Below are 23,605 nucleotides of genomic sequence, written 5' to 3'. Positions count from 1 at the left end.
TTTGGGGGGCCAAGGCGGGCGGATCACGAGGTCAGGAGATCGAGACCATCCTGACTAACACGGTGAAACCCTGTCTCTACTAAAAATACAAAAAATTAGCCGGGCATGGTGGCACGCGCTTGTAGTCCCAGCTACTCAGGAGGCTGAGGCAGGAGAATCGCTTGAACCCGGGAGGCACTGGTTGCAGTGAGCCGAGATCGCACCATTGCGCTCCAGCCTGAGTGACACAGTGAGACTCCCTCTCAAAAACAAAACAGAACAAAAAAAGCAGTAGAAGAGAAATCCTAATTATGCTTGCTGTAATTTGTGTTGACTATATTTTTATTTAAAATGTTTTTATAAAGGGAATCCTTCTAGTAAGCTTCCCTACTATACTTATAATATCTAATTTTTAACAATTGCTGTTATTTGGAGATGAGATTTTTTTTTACCCATGATAATGATGGGTTGAGAGGAAAGGAAGGACAGGCCAAGAAAAAGCATGTAAAGAAAAATAAGACTAAAACTTGTTGTTTTCACTATGAGAACTTCAAATATGTCATACAATTTTAGGTTGCACCTCAGAAAGGCCAGCCTCTTCATGGAAATCATATTGAGCTAGTCACAAGATGGTAATTAGAGCAGATGCTCTCCATGTCACCAGATTATAGAGCTCCAAAGAATTTATTGTAATACAGTGTGATTTACTGAATTTAGATTTCATCAATCAGGAATTAGTTATTGGTGAAAGGGTCTAAGCAGATGTTTGGTTTTTATAATAAACCCTTTCTTCAAAAACAATGTGTAATTGAAAAAGAAATGCTTAAAATACTTTAGGGATTAAACAATCTTATAGGACTTTCAATTACTTTGGGAGGAACCAAGATAGAAATTTTTGCTCTGCTAATTTTAGCCTCACATTCAGCTACAAAACAACGTCTAGGTTACATTCTGCTATACTAGTATAAGACAGTATTATTGAAAACTTTATTTTAAAAATAATTTTATAATTCAGCCTCTGCTAAAACAAATGGACTCTTAGCCCAGTTAATATGAATCAGCATGGTCATACTGAACTATTTATTTCTGCTTTGTTTACTATAATGTTTTTAAACCAAGAAAAACAACTATATTCATAATATCCACATAGTTTCTGATTGGGGAGAATCAAATAGAATTTTGTACAGTCAAGATCTGTTGTTTTTATTATTATGGCCCTATTAGCACACATTACCACCATTAACTGTGTTTACTTACATTTTCTCATTGCACTTCCCTCTTTGCCCTACTATTTTCTATTGAACATCTGAGCCTCTATTGGCAGACCTCATTAAAGGTTGAAAGTCTCATTCGAACATTTTAAAGGGCAGCGACTCCCTCTAAGACATTAACTCCCAACTTAGTTGGAATTTGATTCTCTTAACATTTCTGTCTTTCTTTGTCCCCAACATTGTAAAAAGGAAAGCACTTAGAATGCAAAGAACTTTAAGGAATCAAAGTAGAGCTGTGCTTTGGAAACCATATTTCCATATGCTGTTATGTTTGGGAGAGAGGAAAGAGGGGTTATTGATAGCAAAATGATTGAAAGATAATGTTTACATTGGGCTTTCTTTTACATTCCTCCTCATTTTTTCTCATAGCATTTATTTATTTTATTTTATTGTTTATATTCTGATTTACCTTGTTTTAAAAGGACTTAAGGCACACTCATGTCTGCTGTTTTAGGTTTATTTGTCTCTCCTAATAGACTGTGAATCCCAAGTCAGCTATGTCGTATTCATTTTTGTAAATCTAGTATCTAGGACATAGTTGGCATTTAATAGTTTATGAGTAAATGGATGATATTTAACCACCTTAATATAAGAAAAAAAAAGAGCCAGGTTGGTTGCTGAACCCTAGCTTACTGCAGCTTTAGTGGTATTATGGGCTGCATTGTGTCCCATCCAAAATTCATAAGTTGAAGGCCTAACCCCCAGTACCTCAGAATGTAGCATCATTTGGAAATAGGGTCTTTAGAGAGGCAGTTAAGTTAAAATGAGGTAATTAGGATGGGCCCTAATTCAGTATGATTGGTGTTCTTGTAAGAACAGGAAATTTGGATAGGCTGTATAGAAGGAGGACAATGTGAAGACATAGAGAGAAGACCGCCATCTATAAGCCATAGGGAGTGACCTGAAACTATTCTCTCAGAGCTCTAAAAAGGAACCAACCCTCCTGAATCTTGATCTTAGACTCCTAGCCTAGAGAACTGTGAGAAAATAAATTTCTGTTGTTTAAGCCACCCAGTCTGTGGTACTTTGTTACGGCAGCCTTAGCAAACAAATATAGATGGCTTTTATACTTGGATGTAGCAAAATCTCAAATACCCTTAATTTGCCTGTTCCCAAGAAATAGTTTGCCAAGGCTAATGTCAAAGCCTCAAAAATTTATATACTTCCCCTAGGTAAGACATGGAAGAGAAAAATTTGGATAGCTTAATGAAGAAAGTAATAACTATTTGCCTCCTCCTTCACCTTTCCCAATACAGCCAATGGCAAGCAACTGGCTAATTCCTTAATTAAATTGAATTTGTTTAGTTTGGCAAGGAGAAAGTGTTTACAGGGTATTTGTGTTCCTAGGTATTCAAGAGCCTCTCCCTGGTTGCTTCTTCGTGGTAGAAAATGGAAGGGGAAGACTAAATAAAATACTTTTTAATATGATGTTGATTTGAGCTAATTGCTTGTGTATAATCTTAGTCACATTATTTTACTTGTGTTATAGTCAACAGGGGCAAAACAGTATGTCTTTTACATGCCCATTGCTGTGGTAGTTGCTGTACCCTTTGATCATCAACTAGTCATACTGAGTTGCCACAGTGGTTTTTCAGCATTTTTCATTACATGCTGTAGCCGCAAACTATATATATATATATAATTGTATATATATATATATACAATTTTTACCATTATTTCTTCTTGACATTTTTAATTGAGTTGTATATCAAGTAGTGCTGTGTTCAGTCAATTTTTATAGTGCTTTGAGATACTTTGTGAAGAGAAAATTTCAAACATATACAAAAGCAAAACATTTGCTCTTTCATTGTTTGGAGGCAGTTTTCCCAGAGTTCTGAAAGTAGGGTAAACTAAATTAGAGAACTGAACAAAGGTCTCAGCCCCAGAATTTAAAAAAAAAAAATGTTTGCCGTAAAGCAAAGGAAACCAAAACCAAACAGAAAACCTCTGACTTAGGGGCGAATAAGAATTTTGGTCTAATTTTGGCATTTCAACTTCAGTCACACCCATGTTTTTGGATCACTCTTGTTACCAGTATGTAGGCACTGTGGTAAATACCAGTTGATAGATTTTGCTCATCTTTTTTCTTTTCCTTCATTCCAACTGAGAAAAATACTGCAACCACATGCTAGCAAGTGGCAGAGCTGAGTCTAAGTAAATTGAATACTTTTTCTCCAGTACCCTACCATGTTCTTTTACTACCCTATAGTTCTCAACCTGGCTGCCAAACACAATCATCTGAATAATTTACTTTTCCCTAGCAATTTATTTTAAAATGAAAATATCCTACTTTTCAATTTAGAATGAAAATATTAGGAAGAAGAAAAGAGTAAACCAGAGTAAATTATTTATGAGACAAGGGAAAGGTTTTGAACTGTTTTAGGTGCCACGGGTAGGGATTGCTGATAGCATGGTGATTAGAATGGGGTCTTTGGAATTGGGCTGCATGGGTTCTAACCCCAACTTAACCACTTTGGTAGTGTGTGATCTTGGGCAAGTTAATTCTTTAAGTGTTAGCTTTCTTTTTTGTGAAATAGAGGTTATGTTAATTTACCAGCTAGGATGGCTATGAGAACTAAATTAAAATTCCAATAAATCGCTTAGCATAGTGCCAGAAACGTAAGTGCTTGAGGAATGTTAGTCATTATCACAACATTATCTATGGACATCTACCATTGCTATGTATGACACATTTGGTCACATTGAGTGTTTTCCAGACCATATTCCCAATGATGCCAGTTGTGTATGGACAGCAAAGGATCCCATGGTCAAATACATTTAGGAAAATATTTCATTCCAAATGCCTTTCTTAGAGATTAATAATACAGATTTAGCATATTAAAGGCTCTGAAAAGTCCTTTGATAAAAAAAAAAAACTTCTTTAACTTTGTCAAGTAGTTAGTTAAATTTTCACAAGGAAAGCCTTTTTTTTCTGCTGTCCTCCGAGGTCTGTCTTCATGTGGCTTCTTATGCAGATGTCTATCCCTCAGCTCTTGTAGCATGGTGGTTACCTTCTAAGAGGGATTATTCAAGAGGACAGGCCCTAGGTGGAAGCTCTTATTAAGTCTCTCCTTGCAGCACCTTGCTAAATTCCACTGGCAAAAACATGTCACTTTGCCAATTCCAGCATTGATGTGGAGGAGGACTATACAAAGGACTAAATAACAGGAGAGATCATTTGTTGAAGGTCGTAAATATAATAGTAATAGTGTACCACATATTTTTAAAAAATGTCCATGATATTTTAGGTGAAAAATAATCAAGTTTTGTTAGAATATGATTGTATTTTTATGTTAAAATCAAAATATAAATGGACTATGTATACATGTATGTGTATATGTGTATGTATACATATGTACATGTTTTGATAGAACAGATATATTTTGTTTGGTTGAGCAGATATCTATATAGATATAGATAGGTACCTATCTATATAAATATATTATTTGGTTGATATATTTTTCTTGGTTGAGGAGATATATTTTGTTTTGGTTTAGATATACTGCTCAATATTTTTAAGAGTAGAGAGTTTTCAGAACTGCTGATTATATAGTGTATGTGTAGAAAAAGGTTTGAAATAATATAAAGTTAACAGTATTTTCTTTTGAAGAGTGGGATAGCAGCAGTGAGAAGGATGATTATTTATTTTAATTATGTGGAAAAGATTTAAGTGCGGCCATTTAAAAAAATCTCCCGTAAAGAAAAATATTAGCAGGGATGGGAGATCAGTTTTCTACCTAGGTGTTGATAGTTTTTGTGTATGTTTTATTTTCTTTCTTGGTGGAATTTTTATAATCTTTTATAGTTGCATAGTGAGCAGAACCCTTGTTTTAAACTTTTCATTGTTGATTTTGTGTTTCTGATAATTTTCTCATGATTGCCCTTGCAATTATTCCTCTAGAAAATGTAAGGTGCTACCTTGACTTATTTTCCTCTCGTCTATTCCCTGCTTTTCCTTTGCCATCTGGATTACAATTGCCTTGAGGACACAGATCATATTTTACTATTCGTTTGCTAATAGTGCAAACTAATAGAAACACTTTGCATTATACTCAGTAGGCAATCAAGGGCTTGCTGAATTATTAATGTTGCAATTTGAACATATACTAGTATTGACTTTTTGCATATATGACCTCCCATTCTATGTTTGTTTTTGCTACTTCTGTTTCTTTGTTCTTACTCTGACTCTGCCCAGCCTACTGTCTGGATAAATTATATGAACGGGCTGTCGACTTGACATCCTGTTCAGTGAATATGTAGAAAGCATTTCTAATCACCATGTTATTTAATATGCAATTGTGTGATAATCATGTTAATGAATGTGATTGAGGTAATTATTATAGTTCGGCACTTTTACACCGATCTCTTAAAATCTGTTAACATAAACTTTACCATTTGTATGTTAGTTATCAGGGCTTACTGAAGTTTGATTCACTGAGGTAATACTTGAATCACTTAGTATGTGCTGTAATTATATTTTGTAAAAGGTGGTGCGAACATTTTGGAAAGCTTTATTTCAGCAATAACTGCTCTTGTAGATTTTTACCCAATATTAAATGTAAAATAATTTGTTTGTGATATTTTTATATTTAGTGAAATACATATTAATGGACTTTTAAGATTTCTTATAACATTCTAATAAGAGGTTTTCTAAGTCAAGATTATCTGCATCAATCAATCTTTAAAATAATCAGATGATGCTGTTTTGGTTCACAGATGCAGTGCCAGTTCTCTCCTGGCAGCTTACCTTGCCAACGCATGCATTTCTTTAATAAGAGCCCCAAGTTTTTCCTAGGTAGGGTGTAAAAGCTGAGGAGTGAAAGGAAGGTAGAGAAGAGAAGCACAGGCAAAGACATGGAGCCTGGAGTGGCATGGATTATTTTGGAGAATAGTGTTAAGTAAAATTTGGATAGGTAAATTATGACCATATTTTAGGGAAAGTTTGATGTAGAAGATTTGTGAGGTCTGATGTCATGGTGTGTTCAGGAGAAAAGAAGTTTCGGCAAGATTATATGGCAGCAACATGCATGGTGCACTGGAGAAGGGAAGAAATCAGGAGCCAGAAGGCTGTGTGATCAGCACATGCAGAGGAAATAAGGGCCCAGACTCAGGGCGTTGCTGTGGAGATGGAGAGCAGATGGTAAATTTGACGGGCATTATAAAGGGTGAAATTTATTCTTCTATTCAATAAATATTTATTAGATACTTGCTGTATGTTACTTATGCTTATACTATCTGGACTGAAATTTGCCTGTAGTTACTAATACAGTTTAAAACTTAAAAATTATGTTATATAATTTTTATTTGAAAAAAAATTTAAAAAATGTTGAACCACTGAGTCATGTGCTATGTTAATGTCAATAAGAAGTGCTCATTGTAGTGCCATGGTTCCCAGAGATCTCACCATTCTGTCTCCTCTTATCTAAAAGAAATCTAAATTGTTAATAAATTGTACATGATCTTAGTCAAGGCTATTTGAATGCTGGCTCAAAAAAGAGGGAGAATATTTGCAATAGAAATCCAAGAGCAGTAACTGTTGGCCTCAGAAGTTTCATAGCATTGTGTTTGCTGCATTCTTTTGGTCAACATGGTTATTAAAAAATAGTTCTTCCTAACTTCTCTTATTAGAGTCCAAATCAGATATCCTTTCCCTGGAAAAAATGTTCTTCTGAAGTCCTGGAGGATCTTGTCTATGACCATACCACCTTGAACGTGCCTGATCTTGTCTGAAGTCCTGGAGGATCTGAGAAGAACAGGAAGATAGAAATGGGAAATGAGAAGAAAGAACTTCTTACCTTCTAATTGTTCTAGCTTTTCCAACAGAAACACACTGGGCTGGTTGCCACAGCACACTGATATCCCAACATGATCTTATTTGTCCTTGGGGTAGGCAAAAGATGGTTTAGCCAAAAACCATTTTATAGAGTAAAAACCTATGTTCTATTCTTGATAATCAGACAGTTGTTTTGTGATTTTTGGGGAAAATAGGCCTAAGTAATAGGCCTTTGGAAAGACTTCCCAAACCTCTCTTACTATGAATTATATTACTTCTCCTGGTGCCTTGAGAGGCAGCTTTATTTACTTGATGACCTAGGTAGGCAGTGAGGCATCAACAACACTTCTTTTTAAGCGACAGCACATATACTCTCCTCCTTCACAATTGATTGGTCAGTTTCTAAGCAGCAAAATCCTAAAATTAAATTAATTTTATTCTGTAACATAATCTGAACATTTCTCTCCGTTCTGTTTTCCTGAAATTCACCCAGGAATTCTTGATAATCTTCTGGTAGCGCTTAATTTAACTACAGCAATGGCCTCATTGCATAGGAGAGAAGTTTAAAATTTCGTGATGTGTCACAATCCATTTATAGAAATTTGGTTGCTCTATAAATTTATAGAAACTTAAGCTTCATAATGATATATAAAACAAATGGTTATAAAAAGTTTTATAGTAGTTTGTAGTTAGTGCTTAATGGTGAAGGGGATGATGTAAAAAATAGTAGGAATAAGGAAATTTTTAGAGTTTTACAGTGAAAGTTACAAATACTTTAAAAATATTCTTATAAAATAATTAAAATGTTATATGTCTCTGATGACAACACTAAAAGATAAATTTTGGTAATTGTTATTAATAACATAATGTGGGAATTGAAGAATAAGACATTTGACTTAGAAAGGTTTTATTGTACATTGAAAATATAAAAAATTAATGTTATACAGACTAATTGGGCTAGTGAAATACTACATAGACTCCTGGCAAGCCTTCTAATGTAATTTTAAATATTCTGCTCCGGAACATGTTTGGCAAAAATAGGAAGTTAGTTACACAGCAGGAAACATGTATTTTAATTTTGTCTCTTTTATCTTTGAGAAGAATAAAGTTTTTACAAATGCAAGTATATTTTGAATATTACTAGAGATGTCTTATTAGATTTATAAAGCTTGCAGAGTTATATAATCAAGTCTTTGGCATAGATGTTAATAGGTTACATATTAGATATGAAATGTGGGGGTGGGTTAGCAACTTGTAGAGAGCCTCTTGCTGCTTGCTGGTAGAGAGAAACAGTTTTTAAATCATTTTGTGGCCAGTTTGCTTTTTGTCCTATCTAAGCTTTACTGATACCTTTAGTCAGAACTGTTACTCATCTTGAAGCCCAGGGCTAATGGAAAGAATTTTTTTTTTTTTTTTTACAATTGTACTGTACGTGGTAAGAACAAAGAAAAGCTTATGTCAGCTAGGAAACACTGTTGGCTTTTTAATTTTTTATTTCTTTAAATACTTATCCTACAATAGTACTCCAAACCTCACCATCACACAGTATACCCATGTAACAAACCTGCACATGTACTTCCTGAATCTAAAATAAAAGTTGAAATAAAAAAAATTATCCTATACTTTATAGAATTCCATTGTTCTCTTTCCTACATAATGCATTGATATTTCAGGATTCATTTTTAATGTTCATATATTTTTGCTTTTTTTTTTTTTTTTTTTTTTTTGAGACGGAGTCTCACTCTGTCATCCAGGCTGGAGTGCAGTGGTGTGATCCTGGCTCACTGAAACCTCTGCCTCCCGGGTTCAAGCGATTCTTCTATCTCAGCCTCCCAAGTACCTGGGATCACCTGCACATGCCACCATGCCTGGCTAATTTTTGTATTTTCAGTACAGAGGGATTTCACTGTGTTGGCCAGGCTTTCTCAAACTCCTAACCTCAAGTGATCTTCCTGCCTCAGCCTCCCAAAGTGCTGGGATTACAGGCGTGAGCCACCGCACCCAGCCATACTTTCTCTTCTAAAGATATTCTTACTTTTATAGTTAAAAGGAACTTACCAGGGGCCAGGCACGGTGGCTCATGTCTGTAATCATATTGAATGGTACTTGATATTCACATGACGTCGTGTTGACATTAGCTTTGATCAAGGCAGTGCTTGCCCGGTTTCACCACTATACAGTGACTCTTTTCCTCTTTCCATACTCTCTTTTTTTGCAAATGAATAGCTATGTCCAGTGCACTCTCAACGGGGGAGCTAGGACTAAGCTCTACCTCCTGGAAGAGATAGTGTCTACATCTGTTACTGGGAATTCTTCCGTAAGGAAGCTTTATCTCCTATTCTCTTATTTATTTAATCATTTATTTATATGAGTATGGCCTCATGTATGTTTATTTTATACTTTGGGTTATAATGCAGTACTACATTATTTGTTCTGTTGCTCGGATTGTTCCAGCTTTGGCCATTGGGTGTTCTTTCAGGTTGGCTTAATATTTAAGAGTATAAAGAGTCCCTAACCCAAATGTTTGAAAACAGGTGGTCTAGGCTATGATCATAGACTTTGATCATAGGATTGAGTAGCTGAGGCAGGGAGGAAGAAAATATTGTAGGAGGAGAATTCTAGGAATTAAGACTTCTAGGAATTAAGACTTCAGGTAAAAAAAAAAATCACCAAGATTTAAGCAGGAGTTGTTTGAAAGCATGACAGTGAGCTAGGAGCTAAGATCATCCAGAAATGAAGGGGAGGGACCGAGCAGGGCAAGGGCGTGGGGTGGATTGATTGATAGATGATGGTGATAGAGTTTCAAAGCAGCTTTGGGTGGATGGTTGAAGGAGGAAGAGAATGATCTTGAGTGGTAGTAAGAAGAAAGGAAAACACCTACTTTACCTCTAAGCCCAGTGGTTTGTTTCAGGGATGTGTGAGGAATGCAGTCACTATTTGGTAAGGTTGCATGCAGGGAAACTAGTGTCTCATGAAAAGAAGAAAGCAACATTTGAAGAACTGTTGAAGATGTAGAGGATTTTGCTGGTAATAGACTGTAAATTCCAGAGGACACATGGAAGTATATCGTCCTTTCAGAATTAGAATGGGATGGGAGATGGGAGCAAAACAGAAGATGTACAAAGAGTTATGATGACTAGTGTGTGAGATGAGTGTCATCTAGGTGTCTGTAGCTTCTTGTGGTGCTGGACATAAACAGAGATGAAGGGAATAATGACTTTAGTCCTGGTGGACCTAAAGCAGACAGTGGTGGTGAGACTGTGAAAGTTTCAGGGTAGGGAGGCATGTCATAGACTCCCTTTTGAGTTCTGCAGGAGACAGAGAAGTTTGGGGAGGAACAATTTTATTCTGAGCTTGCATGCGTGCTAAACAAGTGAGTGTCCATGTGAGCTCAGCTATACAATGAGGGCTCCCATTTGATCTCTATCAAGTGGAAGATAAGAGACCCAGGGCTGACTGGTGTTACTAATGTATAATATACACACAGAAAAATGTACAGTTTGTGAAATGTTTAGCTTGGTAAATTTTCACCAAATGTATACACTTGAGTAACCAGCACCTAGATCAAGAAACAGACTGTTATCAGAACCGACAAGATAGGCCCCTCAAGAGCAGCCACTATCCCAACTTCTAACACAAATGGATTCGTTTTATCTGTTCTTGAAATTTACATAAATGTAATTATATAGTATGTACTCTGTTTTCCTGCATTCTTTTATCCAACACTGTAACACAGATATAGTTTATTCATTAAAAGTTATATTTTGTTGTATAGAATTTCAGATATTGTACAGTATACCATAATTTATTCATTCAACTATTGATGGACATTTGGTTTGTTTCTAGTTTTTGACTATTAAAAAAAACCTGCTGTAGCCAAGCATGTGGTACACTCCTGTAGTCTCAGCTACTTGAGAGGCTGAGGTGGGAGGACCCCTTGAGCCCAGGAATTTGAGGCTACAGTGAGCTATGATAGCGCCATTACACTCTAGCCCGGGTAACAGAGTGAGACTCTGTCTCTAAAAACAAAACAAAAACAAAAGCCTATTGCTCAGATGAACATTTTCTGAACATAGCTTTCAGAGAACGTATGTCCTCATTTCTGTTGAGTATTAACATGGATAGAATTTCGGGGTTCGTAGAGTATATGTATATATCCTCAAGTTTAGAGGATATTGCTAAAGAGTTTTCCAAGATATTGTACCAATTTGCATTCACATTAGCTGTGTCTGAATATTGATTGCTCCATATCTTTTTCAACACTTGGTGTGATCTTTCATTTTAGCTACACATGCGTGCATGTGTGTGTGTATGTGTGTGTGTGTGTGTGTGTTTGTATGGTGTATTTCACTGTGGGTTTTAACTGACATTTCCCTGATACTAACAAAGTTGAGCACGTTTCATGTGCTAAGTTTCCATTTGAATAAGTGATGGTCTTGATTTCCTATAGGATTGTCTACCTTTTTTCTTAATAATTTATGAGTTCCTTATATATTCTGGTTATGAGACTTTTGCCATGTATATGAATTGCAGATATCATCTGCCACTCTATGGCTTTGCCTTTTCATTCTCCTAGTGGTATCTTTTGGTGAGTAGAAATTCTTACTTTCAAGGAAGTCCAGTTTATCCTTTTCCCCTCCTTGTGATTAGTGCTTTTGTGCCTCTTGTTTAAGAAACCTTTGCCTAGCCTAAGATTATGAAAGTACTCTCTTGCATTTTCTTCTAAAAGCCTTATAGTTTACTGTTCACAATTAGATCTGTGGTCCAACTGAAACTGTTTTTATTTTTGCATACAGCATGACCTCTAGGGTCATGGTTCTTTTTGTCCTCCCCATGTAGCTATCCAAATAACCTAGCCCCATTTGTTATAAAGACCATCCTTTCCTCACTGAATTTCAGTGTCATTTTTGTCATAAATCAGGTGACCATATATGTGTGGGTCTGTTTCTGGCCACTCTATTCTGTTCCATTGGTTGTTTTCTCTTCTGACAGTGCCACCACTGGCTTAATTACTATAGTTTTTGGTAAGTTTTATACTAAGCTTTGCTGTTGGAAGTCCAGGTCCCACAGTTCTGTTGTTCTTCAAGACAGCCCTTGACTGTTCTTGGTTCCTTGTATATTCCTCTTGATTTCTTTTAACTTTTGAAAAATTAACCTTAATTTTAACTGGAGAGTTATTTTGAATTTTTGTAAAAATTTTACCTCCCCATTTCTATGTAACTTGATGTAGTGTGGTTCTATTTGTGATAACTTTCTGTCCTAATTTATGGAATTCATACAAAATAAAACTTTTGTGCATTTATATTGGCTTTGCTTTACAAATATACATAACAACATAAAAAAAGTAGATACAGGCAGACAGAAAATAAGAGTAAGACAAAGAGAATCGGTTATGAAACTCACAGTATTCATAATATAAAAAGAAACAAGTTACTCCAAAGGAGAGATTTTCCTAGTACTGAAAACTTAAGATGTGAATTTTCTAGACTCTGTTGGCTTTTAAGGAGGATAAATGTGATCTAGCAGTGCTTTGGTAACATTTTGGACATAATTTCAAAGCCCAGTTTCTCCAAACAGACAGTTCTATAAAATCAATAATACAGTACATACATGTGGTTTTCTGTTAGTCTGACTTGATCCAAGGAGAAATATTTTTTATATTAAAAATAAAATGCATATTACCCAAGTAATCTTTTATGAGTGAATGAATGAATGAATGACCAAAAAATGTTTTAATCATGTTTTTTATGAGAATTAGACAGCAGGAACCTTAGAATGTATTCTTTGACAAGAACCTGTGTTGTTCATTAAGGCATATCTGGATACTTTCGTAGACAGCTGAGCAGAGTTTATAAGAATTAGTAATAATAATAATAATATTGCATAGTGATAATAGTTTGTTGCCAGGAATGGAAATAACTGCTTTTATTTGCATTTTAAAATGTACTCCTCACAATAACTCCTTGCAAATAGGTACTATTATTATCCCTATTTTGCAGATTAAAAAAAAGTAAGGCAAATATATCTTACCCAAGTAAGTAATAGAATCAGAATTCATTTCTGGCTACTCTACCTGAGTTTCTACTACCTTATAATGCTGATGAAAATTAAGTAGCTTAATGAAGGATTTGTGACCGAATTTGGAAGTTAGGAAATTCAGATAGAGCTCAAGTTTTCCATCAGGAAATAGTTTCCAAGTCTACTCCCGTACAAATGGATAGGTAAAGAAAAATACGTTGTATTTTGACAAACATTTTGCTTGAGATAAAACTGTTCTGCATTTCCTTTAGCTTATTTCTTTAAATTTATACTTAAGTAAATCCCAGTCTTCTGCATCACTGTTGTCAAATGTGGTCATTTTGAATATTGTCACTTTTACTTTTTAAAAAATGAATAATACACTTTCAAGAAACCACATGACTTGCCTAGTTACTGTTGTAAAGAACTGAAATATAAGCAAATTAAATTACTTTAATGCTTTCTATAAGTCAATTTTGGATGCGTGTCTTCTTATATTTTCACAGTTTTGAAATATTTTCTGCCTTCTTTTAAGATAAATGATCTTTTTGAAATTATTTTATTGAAACTAGGGAAAAATGTCCAATATGTTTTGCAGCTGGCATTCCTGAAAAGTAAATGAAAATTGGAGAGCCAATTTAATCATGTTATGATATTTATGCTTTTGTCAAAATTCTTGCATTTTAAGGCTTGTTTGTGCACATTGGTTTTGAAATGAATTTAGTAATTTATGTTTGAAACTCATTTCACAAATATGAAGTAAAAACTTTATAGGATTATCTCTGTTCATAGTAATCTGACTAAATAAAATATATTCAAAACGTTAACATTTTTCTATGTTAATTTTCAGGTTGAAGATTTAGAACAGATGTGGAAAAATGTTTACTTCAGAGAAAGGGGTTGTGGAGGAATGGTTGTCAGAGTTTAAGGTAATATTTGCTGTTCTACTATAGTAATTATATTCCAAGGAAGTTTTGTCTGGCGTTTAAATTCCAGTGATTTTTTGTATTTTATATGACTGAAAGGCTAAATATCTGTGGAAGTATTTTCTATCAAATCTCAATAGAGAGTTATTTACACATAGTAATCTTTTCTAGGAAATTGATTCCTTTTTTCTCCCAAGTGGTTCAAAGAGTTTATTCATTTGTTTATTTTCTTTCTTTCATGGCAATACCACAAAGTAGTTAAAGTCTCTGAATGTTGATGTCATTCTCCAACGACCATCAGTGATTCATTGTCAAAATGTTTCTTCCAGTTTGGAGGGCAGTGGAACTGGGGTGACCAACAATGAGGAGAGGATGGGAAGATATTTGCTCAACTTTATACCAGTGAATCTTTCTCTAGTTGGCTAACCCAGTGGCTATATAAGGGGTGTATAACCTTTGATTAGTTAATGAAGAAAATAAAACTTATATTTTCTTGTCTCATGAGCTTTTCTCTAGGATAGCTAAAATAGTATTCCTTTAATCAGCGAATTACTTTTTTCTGTCCTTATGTGACACATAATTATGTGCACTTGCATGATCATGAACCACAGGAATGAAGAGTTTGGGCTGCAACTATCAGTTTGATTTTGTCCAGCCCAGTCAGCCCAAGACCTATAAGGACAAAGTTACAGTCTGACAAAGTCAGGCTTTTTGGCTTGTTGCATTGAGAGAGATTGCCCAACAGACACCATGGGACCATCTCACCAAACCAAAGAAAAGATAAAATTATAGTAATTTGGAGGAAGGGTAGAGTTTAGGTGAAATTTAAATGAAACGGTATTCTGGTAGACTCAAAACAAAGCAGGGCTATTTATAATGGGGTGAACATCTGGTCTGGCCTTCAAAGTAGACCCAGGATCTTGTTGTCTTGAAAACTACAAAGTTAATGTAGATTTGAAATGTTATATTCAGAAACTCCATATTTATATCTCTGCACCTGGGTTGAAAATCAAGGCTGCTTCTCTATGTCAAAGTGACTTAGATGCTCTAGGCAAGAGTGGGATGTTTTGTTCTTACTGATACATGTTCAACAACAAACTTTTTTATAATCTGTGATTTTAGATAACAAGTCATCTTAGTAAGTAAGAACTTAGTAGTCACTCAAAGAAGGAGATTGTTATGACATTTTTCAGTTGCAGTGTGTATTTAGGAAAAGCACCGTTTCCTGTTAATTTTAACAGCTGGCCTTATCTGTCTCTTTTATCTAATCCTGATGAATAGCTGGGCAGACTTTTACGTTCTCAGCTTTTATAGCCATGAATTGAGCATCCTTCTATGGATTCCCCAAGTCATCATGAAGTGACATTAGAATGTTACGGAAGTGCTTTCTACATATTTTAATAACTTGTGGCCAGATGAGGTGGCTTATGCCTGTAATCCCAGCACTTTGAGAGGCGGAGATGGAAGGATTGCTTCAGGCCAGGAGTTTAAGACCAGCCTAGGCAACATAGCAAGACCCCCTCTCTCCAAAAAAATAAATAAATAAATAAATAAATTAGCTGGGTGTGTTGGTGCATGCCTGTAGCCCCAGCTACTTGGGAGGTTGAGTTGGGAGGATCACTTGAGCCCAGGAATTCAAAGATGCAGTGAGCTATGATGGCACCACTGCTGTCCAGTCTGGTGACAGAGTGAGACTTTTGTCTCTGAAAGAAAACAAAACAAAACAAAAAACTTTGATTAAATCGTGTGTGTGTGTGTGTGTGTGTGTGTGTGTGTTTCCTGCTTGTGTTATCTTTGTGTTTAATATAGTCTGTTATCACGGCTTTTTTTTGGCAGATTGATGGAAATTGTCAAGTTTAACAGTTGAATGCTATTTCTTCTAGGGCATTCTTATGTTAATGATGAAGTAAAATATGCAAAAGCAAATATCGGCAGCTATCCATTCTTTAAGATGGGAGTTGTGGAAAGAGAGCATGTTAAAGGGTGGGTTGTAGGGGTGAGATCAGCTAGTAAGGTAAAAAATGGAAAACTGTGACTGATCTCCTTCCCTTTCCATCTGTTTGTTTATTCCCTTCCCCTCCTGGTTTGGATATATAGACACCTAGGAAGTGCAGTACTGAGTGAGGGGCAGAGCAGCGGTTAACAGCAGTAGTGTCTGAGGAAGTAGGTGGTTGGGGTGAAGGGCTGCAGAGGTGGCGTGTAGAAGAATAGCCAGAGTAGTTACATTGGTAGATTGGTTACATTGAGCAAATAAGTTGATTGAACAAATAAGTAAATATTTTGAGGATAATGGGAGTTAGATTTCTATCTGTCTGAAAAAGGAATTACAATCATGGAACAGCAAAAGCCAAGAAAGAACTCTAAGGTGTTGTATTGGAATCATTATGAACTCATGGGTTCTAAGTATGCATATGATACATATGTGTGTGTGTATCTGTACATATATGCATGCATATATCTCCTAGCTTTGTTCACTGGGAGGACCTAGAAACAATGGCACCCCAGTCGCAGTGAGTACACTAAGCACCCAGATCTTGTTTTCCAAATACCATCTTCCACTACAAGAAACCAGAGTATGAATAAATAGGAAATATTATTTAAGTAATATTTTATCAATATAACATATTATGTGGGTAGCAATATTTTATTAACATTTTTCATAAATTTAATGCAAGCATAGGGAAACTTTTCCTTTAGGAGGAGAGAGTGAAATCATGGCCTGCAGGAAATAAAATGTAGTTTAAGTAGTTTCTCCTGCCCAACCCCAAGATTAACTTTACCCAATTTTGAATCAATTTGATATTCAAATGTTTTAAATTATCTTCAAATCTGTATTATAGCCAGTTCAAGGAAGGATATTTCCCATTCCTTGGTTAATTTGGTAGGCATTCCTGATAATTATTTGGAGTGTTATTCTAAATTGGGTTAATGTGTGTTGAATTCAGCTCTATGTTTGACAAAGAGAAGATGGTTATCAGGCAAAATCAGCAGCATACCAGAGATAATAGAATATAGAAAAGTGCTTGGGAACATGTCTGCTAAGTACTTTTAAAATTAGAATAACTGGCGGGCGGATCACGAGGTCAGGAGATCGAGACCATCCTGGCTAACACGGTGAAACCCCGTCTCTACTAAAAATACAAAAAAAAAAAAATTAGCTGGGCGAGGTGGCGGGCGCCTGTAGTCCCAGCTACTCGGGAGGCTGAGGCAGGAGAATGGCGTGAACCCCGGGTGACGGAGCCTGCAGTGAGCCGAGATCGCGCCACTGCACTCCAGCCTGGGTGAAAGAGTGAGACTCCGTCTCAAAAAAAAAAAAAAAAAAAAAAAAAAATTAGAATAACTTATCTCTTGAAATCTCTGGTGTTAAATTACATATTTTTGTTAAAATATTTAAGAAAGGTTTTGGTTACATACATATTTCTAGAAAAGCTTCTGCTTGATTGTTTTATTTAATAACCGTGATGCTAATAAGGCCAAGTCATCATGATTGAGTAAGTGAACTGAAAGAAACCCTTTGACTTAATTCTAATTCTCCCCAAGCTGGTTTTATGATGTTGGGCATAACCTCTCTGGGTCTCATATTTTCATCAGAAAAGTTAAAGTACTGTAAGTGGTTTATGAAGATGATTTTTAGCTCTACACTGTTCCACAGTCAGTCTGAACTCCTAACCTCACCCAACATCTCTTAGATGTGTAGAGATGAAATTTTTGAAATTGAAAATTTGGTAAAATTATTCATTGTCTGCTCTAGCTATGGACCCTCATTAGTATTTTCTCTTTTTAAAATTTGAGACAGGGTCTCACACTGTCACCCAAGCTGGAGTGCAGTGGCACAGTCTTGGCTTACTGCAACCTCCACCTCCCGGGTTCAAGTGATTCTCATGCCTCAGCCTTCTGAGTAGCTGCGATTACAGGTGTGCACCACCATGCCCAGCTAATTTTTGTATTTTTATTAGAGCTGGGGTCTTGCCGTGTTAGCGAGGCTGGTCTCGAACTCCTGGCCTCAAGTTATCCGCTTGTCTTGGCCTCCCAAATGTGTTGGGATTACAGGCGTGAGCCACCGCGCTTGTCCTATTTTCTTTATGTACCAACTAAATGATTAGTCTAGGACTTCATTATTTTAAGATTTCATGAATAGTTCAAGCTCTATCTTTTCAAAGATTTACTTCTAAAATATTATCTTTCAGATTGTGTTATTTTTGTTACTGCTGTGTGGTAGATTTGTCTAGCAGACTTCCGGACTCCTAATTTTTTTAAATTTTCTGATAGTTGCTGAATCTCAATATGTGACTCAAAATCAAATCTTATGTGTGATGTTGTTGAATAGGATTGTTTTAATTACTGGTTCTTCACCCATCTGTCCATCTTCATTAATTCTCTGCTACTCAACCCCTATCACCTCCTTACATTTTTGAAAAACCATCTGTCAAATGATACTTTAGTATGAGGCATCTGTCTTCAAATTTTTTTATTGTTGTTGTTTTTTGAGACAGAGTCTCGTTCTGTTGCCCAGGCCGGAGTGCAGTGGCACTTTCTCAGCTCACTGCAACCTCTGCCTCCCGGGTTCAAGCGATTCTCCTGCCTAAGCCTCCCGAGTAGCTGGGACTACAGGCGTGTGGCACCACACACCTGACTAATTTTTGTATTTTTACTAAAGACGGGGTTTCACCATGTTGGCCAGGCTGATCTTTAACTCCTGACCTCGTGATCCACCTGCCTCAGGCTCCCAAAATGCTGGGATTACAGGCGTGAGCCATCGTGCCCAGCGTCAAATTTTGCCAAGAATAATATACCAACATAATTTTCCATTAGGTGCTTTTCAACTCCAGTTATGCCTTCTGAAATGTGAGAAAGCTAAGCTAGTATTTAAGAAGGTCACTACCTTTGAACTAGTACAGTGTGAGAAAATTTAAATGTTTTTGCTATAATAGTATTTAAATTCATTTGGCTCCTTTAGATCTTGTTTTTTAAAACACCATTCATGAACACAACATTTTCTCCCTCTCTACAGACAAAATTAACTTTTCCCATATTCATTAAATAAAATGATGACAGAATTGTGAATAAAAGGTATTATTACTGCACTAATTTTTAAGATACCCTTCCTTTCATTTATCAGTGGTAGCCTGGGTCCATGGTATTTTCCAGAGCTTGTCTTTTCAGACAAACAGCTGTCTTTTTGCCTTTGGGTGTTTCACAGAAAATATTTTACCTCATGACGGTCAGCTAGTATATAAGCTGAACATTGTAATTCATGTTTTTAATGAATGATCTAGTTTTAGCCTAGATGATATATATATATAAAATAGTAATCTTTCTATTCACTAATTTTTTTTAAACATTTATATTTTGGTTCATTTATTCTTCAATTTTATAGTTAGATATATATATTAGACATGTATACATAGTATACATAGACATGTATACATGTAACTATGTATACATAGTTACATATGTTAGACATCAATGTGTTTTAAATATATATAATGCATTTTATAGATATAAATTATATATATAATATAGATTTATTTTTATTCAGAGGATTAGGAATCTGCTGTTTATTTGACTGTTATTCCCTTTTATATAAATTTCCTTAGTATTAGGTTACTCTTGATCAAATGACAGAAATGGAATGTTGCCTCGAGATCTTTTGTGTCATACTTTTGAAATATTGAAGAATGCCTTAATCTCTTCTTTATGTAAGCAGTTGCAGTAAAACCTTTTTTTCCCCCCTCTGGAGAATTGTGAAAGGTTTCCAAATAGTCCACATTTGCTTGCCCTTCTGGTAAATAAAACTCTCTTATTAAACTTAAAAAAAATTCTATTCACTTATATATCCCAAGGTGAAATATGACCCACTTTTAAAGAATCTACCAAAGTATAAGCAATGGCAATTTTTATTTCTTATTTTGTTTATCTATAATATGTTCCCTCAGCAAAGATTTGTGTATGAGGGCCTGTGGTGAGTGCTGTGGTTGCAGAGATGATAAGACAGTTCTTGCCCTCAAGGAGCTCACAGTAAAGTGAAAATGAATCAAATGTCTTTATTGTAAAAATTTATGCTGTTTAATTTATGTACACATCCACCTATATACTAATCATAACCCATATTAAATTTTGAAATACTAGGATATGAGACATATAAGGAATAATATATATTTTAGAGTGAGTTAGGAATATCCTGAGACATGGTATCTACTGCAGGATTGGCAATGACTGACTGAAGGAAGTAATTTGGGTGAGATAGAATAATGACTTAGGAAACAGATATCGCTGAGGAGGGGGTGTGCTCCAGAAGGAAAGGTTTTTATCATTATGATAATGAAATGTTTTTATTCAGATTTCCTTACTCTTTTATTCAAAATCATCTGACTTACTACTGGAGTTTTATCTCTTCCCATTCCTCTCTGGTTATGGTGTTTGTTCTGAATAGGTGGTTCTGGCAAGCTGTGACTAGTTGTCTGTATTTTAAATGGCATTAGGAAAATTCGTTTGTTGGTAGTGCAGATATCTTTTTCTCTAGCTCTGAAAAGTCTAAATTTTCCCTTCAATTGGTAAAGTAGAACAGCCTTCTCATGCTCAACAGTCAGAGTATGTAACTCCGGAGTTAATTTGACCCTGTCTCATTCTGTTGTCCAGGCTGGAGTGTAATGCCGCAATCATGGCTCGCTGCAGCGTTGACCTCCCAAGCTCAAGCCATCTTCCCACCTTAGCTTCTCGAGTAGCCAAGACTACAGGCATATGCCACCATGCCCAGCTAATTTTGTTTGTTTTTTGTAGAGACGGGGTCTCACTATATTGCCCAGGCTGGTCTTGAACTCCTGGGGTCCAGCAGTCCTCCTGCTTCAGCCTCCCAAAGTGCTAGGATTACAGGCATGAGACACTGCGCCTGGCCTACATTCCCATCTCTAATCCCAAACTATGATCAAAGATGAAGTGTTGATGTTAGTTTATGTCCTTGTTGATAAGAGGATAAAGTATATTTTTGGTTTTATTTTGAATTTTTGTTGAGATATAATTAATATAAGATAAAATTTACTAATTTAAGGTAAACATGTTTACCTTGCCTTGGTTTTTGATATATTCACCGTGTCGTACAACCAATGCCAGCATCTAATTCCAGCACATTTCCATCACCCGAGAAAGAAACTTCATACCTGTTAGTCACTCCTAATCTTCTTCTCCCATCTGCAGTCCTGGCAACAACTAATTTACTTTCTGCATCTATGGATTTGCCTATTCTGGACATTTCATAAAAGTAAAATGTATTTTTTTAAATTTGTTTAGACATTACCAGAAACATCTTTACCAAATTATGCCACAAATTTGAAAGACAAGAGTTCTTTAGTTTCATCTCTCTATAAAGTTATCCAGGAGCCACAAAGTGAGGTAAGTACTTTTATGGTTTATTGTGCTAGCAGTATTGACTTGATTGATTTTTAATTTTTTATTGTGAAATAGATATAAAGGGGTAAGAAAATGTATATGTTTAAAGAACAATACTGAAATGAACTCTAGTGTACCATTCCCCAAGCCAAGAAATATAATTTATTACCATATTCCAGAAGCCATCTCTGAACATTTTCTCTCTTTTTCTCTCTCGCTAGAGGTAGCTTTGAAAAGTCTATGTCACTGCATTTCATTTTATTCATTCAGCAAGTATTTGAGTGCCCATTATGAGCCATCGGCTATGCTAGGCAGTAGAGAATCAAATTGAGTAACACATGGTTTTTATCCTGAAAGAGGAAAGTGGGAGAAAATAAGTAAACACATGGTTTCAAGGCAATCCTTAATCCAGTCTACGGATAAGCACAAGTTTTCCAGGTGGCAAGGTAAAAGAGTATTCCATGCAGTGGGGATAGTATACGGAGGCTCAGAAAATGCAAGGCATTTAAAGAATGGCAAATAGTTTAGCCTGGCTAGTGCCTTTCCCAGTCTTTCCTCTTGCCCCACTACCACTCTTTCTTTTTTCAGATGGCTAATTTAGACTTTTTTTTTTTTTTGAGACAGGGTCTCATTTTGTTGCCCAGGCTGGAGTGCAGTGGTGTGATCATGGCTCACTGCAGCCTTGACCTCCCAGGTTCAAGCGATCCTCCCACCTCAGCACCCCCAACAGCTGGTACTTCAGTCGTGCACCATCACACCTGGCCAATTTTTGTATTTTTGGTGGAGATGGGATTTCACCATGTTGCCCAGGCTGGTCCCGAACTCCTGGGCTCAAGCAATCCATCCACCTCAGCCTCCCAAAGTGCTGAGATTACAGGCATGAGGTACTGTGCCTCACTAGCTGCCCATTTAGTTTGAAGGTAATAAAATAATCTATATTCCAGATTCTGCTGCTTGTAAATCCTACCATTCATAGTAGAAATAGAAAAAAAATTGGAAATAGGATGAAAAGTAAAAAGGTATGGCATTTGGAAAAAGGTGAATAGGCTAACGCAGTAGTTAACAATAGAGGGTAAGGCTGTGATAGGAGCTGAAGCTAGAAAGCTAGGTTTAGGACGTAACTATGGTGGGCCTCAAATTCCATCTTAAGCAGTTTAGACTTTTTTTGCACTGAGCGGTTAGGAAGGTGGCTATGTGGAGGATAGATTGGCAAATGAGAAGATGGGGAATGCAAGAAGACTAGGAAGCTATGACAATAGCCTAGGAGGGAGCTGTTGAGAACCTAAACTTGGGCAGCTTCAGGAGGAGTGGAAAGAGGTATGGTAGAAGAGAGGGATCTGAAGTACATAATTCCTTTTGTACTTGAGTTTGATTGATGGCATGATAGACTCTAACAGCAGATTCAGTGGTAAAGTAACATATCCTGGAGTCCAGTCCAATATGGATCTATGTATCTCTGGGATGAAACTACGAAAATTGAGGGAGGCTCTTCTTTTGAGTAACCTCTTTTGGAGGAGGTATAGAGTATCCCACTCCTACTGGTAATACTATAATGCGTATCATGAATTTTAGGTGCTGAAGGGATTAGGGAGTATATTGACAAGCCAAAAAACTTTAACTGGAATAACTGAATTGAAGAATCATATTTGTCTTGTCTCTTCCTTCTTCCCAAAGCTTCTTAACTTGTATAGAATGCACAGGTAGGCTGTTTTCTTGAAGGATTTTACTTTTTAAATATTGAGTGAAAGCTGTTTTAAGGTTTTCCATGTTTGGTTTAGAATTATATATTTCACCAAATAGGGTAAGTATAGCCATACGCTTTATGTTTTTTAACAAATCTTGTTGATCATTTATTATTATTTTGAGAAGCTTAAAAATTATTCTCTCATGAAGTATGTTTTAACTAGGCTGCTTTGGAAAGTGTTTGTAGGATAAATTTATGATTGGCTAGATTAGTTTATAGCATTCCTTTTATTCAGATAACTCTAGTGAATATAGCTCTAATGGTTCAGAGCAGTGTTTCTCAAACTACTAGTGATGATGGACCCGTTTTTTAAAAAAATTATCATCTGTCACAGACAAATATGTGTATCTAAAATACATGACTAACATGCGACTCACACCATGTGTGAGGCACCACACAAATTTGATATTCCCTAACTGATGTATACTCTGATAAATCTGCTAATCACTCACTTGGATCTTGTAACAATATTAAGTTGCTATAAAAGTTTCTAAATATTTCCTCTCAA

At 35.9% G+C, this 23,605-nt stretch overlaps 1 protein-coding gene across 9 annotated transcripts in view; it reads left to right on the top strand.

Annotated features, from left to right (window-relative positions):
* Positions 1-23,605, top strand: part of HYCC1 (hyccin PI4KA lipid kinase complex subunit 1) — a 119,605-nt gene that overhangs the window by 9,133 nt on the left and 86,867 nt on the right. For 8 of the 9 annotated variants that reach the window (XM_055115761.2, XM_055115762.2, XM_063605637.1 and 5 more), the window contains exons 2-3: positions 13,892-13,970; positions 21,255-21,356. In XM_055115761.2, coding sequence (XP_054971736.1) covers positions 13,920-13,970; positions 21,255-21,356 — 153 coding nt within the window. In that variant the 5' untranslated portion in view covers positions 13,892-13,919. Of the gene's footprint in view, positions 1-13,891; positions 13,971-21,254; positions 21,357-23,605 lie in introns of those variants that run through there. The other variant, XM_063605636.1, reaches the window with a different exon arrangement.

The sequence above is a fragment of the Pan paniscus genome, chromosome 6 (assembly GCF_029289425.2).
Source record: "Pan paniscus chromosome 6, NHGRI_mPanPan1-v2.0_pri, whole genome shotgun sequence".
NCBI classification, from domain to species: Eukaryota; Metazoa; Chordata; class Mammalia; order Primates; family Hominidae; genus Pan; species Pan paniscus.
This window is presented reverse-complemented; position numbering and strand designations above follow the sequence as displayed.